Source organism: Pogona vitticeps, chromosome 6, assembly GCF_051106095.1.
Source record: "Pogona vitticeps strain Pit_001003342236 chromosome 6, PviZW2.1, whole genome shotgun sequence".
Lineage (NCBI taxonomy): Eukaryota > Metazoa > Chordata > Lepidosauria > Squamata > Agamidae > Pogona > Pogona vitticeps.
The window spans coordinates 111914815-111921052 of NC_135788.1; the positions used below are offsets into that span (position 1 = coordinate 111914815).

Consider the following 6238-nt stretch of genomic DNA (forward strand, 5'->3'; position numbering starts at 1 on the left):
CTGCAATAAGAAAAGAGGGGAGCATTAAGGGGAAGTTCATATCCCTTACGAAAACTTACCCATGGCTGCAAATCAGTTTTTGCACAAACTGGTGAGTACAAATGCCTCCATGGGATCACCCACACATAATTGGAGAGAGGTGGTTTTTATCCTGCTACTGTAATACTAGAATTTGGGGTCACTCAATGAAGTGGGGAAAGTGTTTCATGTTGAAACATGACTGCATAGTGTGGCGGTGTGGAAGAGTTAACTTCAACAACAGTGAAATAATTTATGGACGTTTCTGCCACAAAATTAAACATCTGTATTTCAGCTGATCAGTTCTTTGAACAGTGAATGTACTTGTCAGGACACCAACACAGGACCCAAAAAATATGAAAATGTTTCTTTTTGGTCTATGAGATCTTGTGTCCCCCTGCCAGTATGATTTTGGGAGTTGAAAAATGAACATTTCGAAACACTAAGGGAAAAGGTGCATAAACAAATTAATGAACTCTTCTTACCAAAGTGGTAGCTGAAGCCCCTTTAATATATTCTGTCTTATCCCTTTGTACCATAATACCACTCATTTGTTTAAAAAGTGTGTCTTTAGTTCAGGTCCTTTGCATAAATGTACACATGACTAGTTAACCACTGCTCTAGTTGGTTAATCTACTGGAGAAAGCTAGCTATCCTAATTCTGAAGCAAAAATATGTACCACAAGATCTTTGTCACATTGCATCTTGCAAACAGGACTGCCTTACATCCAGCACACATATCTACATTTATGTAGAAGTGTCGTATACTGAATATAATTTAGTGCATTTGCTTCTATTTAAGTTGGTGGTTTTTTTCTTAACTGAGTTAAGATGGATTTCTCTGTACTCTATGTTCCAGCGGTGCGCCTACTTTTTAATAAGAAAAAAAACCCACATGCATTATTTTCTTCTATCACCCATATTGTAATCTAGCAAAGGTGTGAAGCTTCTGTATTTCAAAAGAATAGTAACATCTGAATATCTGTTATGTGTTAACAGAAAGCCCATTCACATACCATATGCTGCAGAGTAAACCACTGGCTCTGGATTTCAATTTGCAAGTGTATCAACTCCCTTTACAAATCTCTCCCCACTTTCAGTTCTAGCTCAGGGATGTCCCCTGCTTCACCAGTAAATAATAAACAAACACTTACCAGCGGTGCCCAAACAGATGATCACTGACAGAGAGACCATCCTTGACTGAAGCTGACAGTGGACAAGCCTCGGCTACACTAGAAATGCATAATTAGAGCGATTTAGAAGAAGTGGGTGTTTACATCAGGACAAGATATGTAACGAGTGTCAGGTGAAGCAAGCCTCAGTGATATTTGCAAAAAACAGGAGATACGAGGGGGGGGGGGAGCAAAGGGGAAGCTGAGTCAAAAGCAGCAGGAAAGTATGTGGGATTTTTTTACCACAAGCGAGGCCAAAATAGGTAGATTACTTGCTCCCTCTACTAGTATAACAGAGTGGATCAACATGTTTCTTCTTTTATGCCATCATCACTTTGTAGACTCAAGACATCAGATGCAATTCTGAGCTCTCCAGCTGGCATAGTGGGAATACATCTGACAATAAATATCACGACAGCTCTCTGCCCATGGGGTTCATCATCCGTAATATTGCACAGGGGATTCAGCAGGTTGAAAGAGTAAGCAAAGAGGAAAACATTCATTCAGTTCAGTTATTCTCAGTGTTATAAAAATATTTCTTTTTCTTTTTTGGACAGAGACATCACCTTGCCAACAAAGGTCCGCATAGTCAAAGCTATGGTTTTTTCCTGTAGTGATGTATGGAAGCAAGAGCTGGACCATAAAGAAGGCTGACCACCCAAGAATTGATGCTTTTGAATTGTGTTGCTGGAGGAGGCTCTTGAGAGTCCCCTGGACTGCAAGGAGAACAAACCTATCAATTCTAAAGGAAATCAACCCTGAGTGCTTACTGGAAGGACAGATCCTGAAGCTGAGCCCCCAATACTTTGGCCATCTCATGAAAAGAGAAGACTCCCTGGAAAAGACCCTGATGTTGGGAAAGTGTGAAGGCAAGAGGAGAAGGGGACGACAGAGGATGAGATTGATGGACAGTGTCATCAAAGCAACCAACATGAATTTAACCCAACTCTGGGAGGATGTGGAAGACAGGAGAGCCTGGTGTGCTCTGGTCACGAAGAGTTGGACATGACTAAACAACAACAACAACTCCTCAGCTGGTGTGGCCAAAAGGTAGCTTCTCCAAGCTTCAGTTATTCCTTTTGGTCTCCTTACTTTGTTTAACAGTTTAAGGATTTGATTTGCTTCATCGGATGAAGATGAAGGGCTTGTGTCCAAGTCTTCATGGAAAAGGTAGGTTTAGGGAGAGTTTTTGAAGAAAATTAGAAGTATAGCAGTTACATGAATGAGAAATGGCGATCCTACGCACGTCTGCTCAAAAGTCCCCTTCAGTGGATTGGTTACAAAGCCAGCCTTCAGTCTTCCCACACCAAATTTCTGCTTCCAGGCAGTTTCATGAGAGGAGAAGGAATTAGACATGATAAACAAGTGTAAGGATGTGTCACTGGAGACCAAGATCATCCACACCCTTGCATTTCCAAACACCATGTATGGTGAACCATGAAGAAAAAGTGACAGGGAAAAAATTATTTGTTTGAAATGTGGTGCCTGAAGAAAGCTTTGTGGATACCCTGGATTGCTAGAAAGATGGACAACTGGGTCCTAGATCAAATGAAACCGAAACTATCTCTGGAGGCAAAAACATCGAAGCCGAGGCTGTCCTACTTTGGGCATATCACAAGAGAGGATTCCCAGGAAAAGAAAATAATTCTGGGAAAGGTTGCAGGAGAAGAAGAAGACCAAATATGAGATGGGCTGACTCCCTAAAGGAAACCACAGGTTTGGGTCTGCAGGAGCTGAGCAGGACTATTGAGGACAGGACGTTTCATAGAGTCACCGTACATCGGAAGTGACTGGATGGCATGTAACAACAACAGGTTTGCATTGTTATTAAATATTATTATTAAATAAATAATCAGGTATTAATTATAGGTTTGCTGCAAAAAGGCATGGACCTGCTTGAAGCACATGTTCTGTTTCAATGCAAATCCTCACATTAATGCTGTTAAGCCCTTGTTTTTAATCTATAAATGTACAATCCCGTTAGCAGTAACCTCTACAGAAAAGGGCACCAGCGTGAAAACAGAACCCACAAGGCTCACTTCTGAGCCAGCCAAGGCAAATGTTTCCTGCCTTCATCACAACCCAGTAACCTTGCTGAGCTTCTCAAGGTGACCCTCAAGAGCAGGTCACCTAATCGTGCTCCCTCACCAGTGTTGGGCACCTCACAGCACCAGTTCATGGGTTTCCCCAAGCCTTCTGAGCAATGTAGGATCTGACACAAGTTACTGCAGTATTTAAAAGTACTGTATGGGTTGGGCGAGCGACATGTCCACTGGCAGGAGCTGCTGTGAATTCAGCCCAGTTTTTTCCAGAGTATGGCATTTCCCCCTATGTATCACCACCATGAATCAACTGTCTTTTCAATGGCATACAAAGGATAATGTGTATCTAAAAAGATGTGGTGTGGATAGCTATTAAGGCTGCCTTGTTTTATCAATTAGTCATGTGCATTAAATGTTGGGTTTGTTCCAAAGTAATCTATTCATACATGTGAGAGGGAACAGGGACTATCTTTTCTAAGATGATGGGTGCTTCATCTAAAAGGAAGCACATTTTTTTCCTTGCAAACCAATGGGTGTCTCAAAATTCACTACAAAAAGCGTGGTGGGGAGAGGTATTAACTGTGGAATGAGCTGCAACTAGAGAACGGTGCCATTGCAGTACCAATCAAACCATAGAGCGGTGGTTGCCACCCTTGGGTCTCTGGGCCTTCTTGGACTGCATCTCCCAGAATTCCTGGCTAGCCTCTGGTGGTTGCAGTTCAGTAATTTCTGGGGACCCAAAGTTGGGAACCACTGCCATAGAGACAAGAAGCCCTGTGGCTCTGTCAGTTGTGAGGGAACCTTCGGATAAAAGGTTCTGCGTATTCTCGAAGGCTTTCATGACCGGGATCTGATGGTTGTTGTGGGTTTTTTGGGCTCTTTGGATGTGTTCTGAAGGTTGTTCTTCCTGACATTTCGCCAGTCTCTGTGGCAGGCATCTTCAGAGGACTTAGGGTTAGGGCCGGAAACAGAGAATGGCGAAACATCAGGAATAACAACCTTCAGAACACGGCCAAAGAGCCTGAAAAACCCACAACAATCAAAAGGTTCTGCCTTTTGCTCAAAAGATCCATGCCAGAATGGCTGTACCAGTGTACTGAATATGGCACAGAGTTACAGCAGCACATGCCAGGGCACTAGCATACCACCATACCAAAAACATGGGATGCTCACGACAAGAAAATGGATGTGTACTAGAATGTCCACTTTTTCTTGTTCTGGCCCTTACTCCTGCCCCATATGTGGCAAGATGCTTGAAGGGTGCCCTGTCTTTCACCAGCATGGCCAAATCCATACAAGGAAGAAGCTATTTGACTGTTGGGTATGTGGCAAATACAGTAGGTATAGCTGAAGCCCGCCAAACACTGTGTCAGGCAAATGATGGGCTTGCCTTCATGGGCCCACTGCTTCTGGATAAACATCCAATTTTGCTAGCCATAATTTTTATCACTCTCCGAAGGCTGCCATCGGTCCCCAGTGCAGCCAGTTCTTTCAGGGACAGTAGCCTTTGGCTACACATGATTGTCGCTCACTCCGAAGAACAGCCCCACCTGTGTGAGGATGGTGGTAGGACCCGCAGCCGGATCGCTCATCTCCAAATGCACCAGCGTCACCGCTCAAGAGGAAAGCCCTACATCTAATGTGGAATATCAGATCTGTTGAGGTATTAATGGTCTTGAAGCACCACCATAGCAGCTATGGGGAAGGGCCCTCCCGCTTTCAGGTCTGTGGGGAGACGTTTGGCTACAGCATTTTATCAGCCAACCATCTGTGTACAGCCACAGGACAGACTACAGTCATGAAATAAAGCACTTCCTGCTTCTGGTTTGTTCATCAGGGGCTCACTTAGAGCCAGTTAAGATGATCTACAAAACCATGGTAAAGAATAAGCTATTGTAAGCTGTAGAGGATAGAAAGGGAAATTAATGCTATCTTGTGTTGTCAGGGTTGGGGTGGGGAAGACGGTTCATCTAGAGTGAAAAGTAATGTGTCACCGAAATCGTTTGCCCTTGCTAATTTTATTACACACTTAGTTTTCTGGGAGGGGCAGGTTCTGTCTGTCCCCCCTGCCACTTCACATGGGCAAGCATTCACATGTGTGGCTAACTTTGCTGATTTTCCTCTTTTCTTCTCATTCCTTTTTAATTTTATATTGCATCTTTTAGATTCAAAGCCTGCAGGCCGGGAGAATTTTGCCTGTATTTATCTCATGTAAAAAGGGATGTGGTGGCACTGCGGCTTAAACCGCAGAAGCCTCTGTGCTGCAGGGTCAGAAGACCTGCAGTCGTAAGATCGAATCCATGCAATGGAGTGAGCTCCCGTCGCTTGTCCCAGCTCCTACCAACCTAACAGTTCGAAAGCATGCAAATGCAAGTAGATAAATAGGTACCACCATGGTGGGAAGGTAATGGCATTCCATGTCTAGTCGTGCTGGCCACGTGACCACAGAAACCGTCTATGGACAAATGCTGGCTCTATGGTTTGGAAACGGGGATGAGCACTGTGCCTTAGAGTTGGACACGACTGGACTAAATGTCAAGGGGGACCTTTACCTTTACCTATCTCATGTAAGCCAGTCCATGAGTCTCTTTGCCTGAAGAGCAGGGTAAAAATGATTTAAACAAACATGCATCCCTGCTCAAAATGCCACAGCGCTGGAATAGCTCTAGCACTTAATATTGAACCTTCTGTCAAGCTTGTCATTTAGATGAGATATTTATGGTTTTATGTCTGTGGATAAACAAGGATGTGTTAATCACCCAAAGATGTATTGAACTCTAAACTCTGGGAGTCTATATATTTCACAGAAAAAACATATTATGGAAAAAAATTCTTTGTGTTTCCATTTTGTTTATGATGTGTATGTATGCCATGATTGGCACAAGCCATTTGCAAACCTTTTGTTAAAGGTTGTTACTACATGAATAAACAAACAGGACAGTAATTTTTGTTGAAGTGGAAAGTGACTATTACATTTATATTGATTCCACCGCTTGTTGGTTCAGG

General features: G+C 43.2%; 1 protein-coding gene and 1 long non-coding RNA gene across 2 annotated transcripts in view; one reads left to right on the forward strand and one right to left on the reverse strand.

Annotated features, from left to right (window-relative positions):
• LOC110086420 (integrin alpha-X) overlaps positions 1-1733 on the reverse strand; it is a 42608-nt gene extending 40875 nt beyond the window's left edge. Inside the window, exon 1 of the mRNA XM_072976877.2 lies at positions 1173-1733. Within this exon, the coding sequence (XP_072832978.2) occupies positions 1173-1212 (40 nt within the window). The 5' untranslated portion in view covers positions 1213-1733. The remainder of the gene's footprint in view (positions 1-1172) is intronic.
• On the forward strand, positions 11-6214 carry LOC144583405 (uncharacterized). Its single transcript, XR_013537164.1, has 3 exons — positions 11-91; positions 1748-2360; positions 4692-6214. It is a non-coding gene; the product is annotated as an uncharacterized LOC144583405 (long non-coding RNA).
• The last annotated feature ends 24 nt before the right edge of the window (positions 6215-6238 follow it).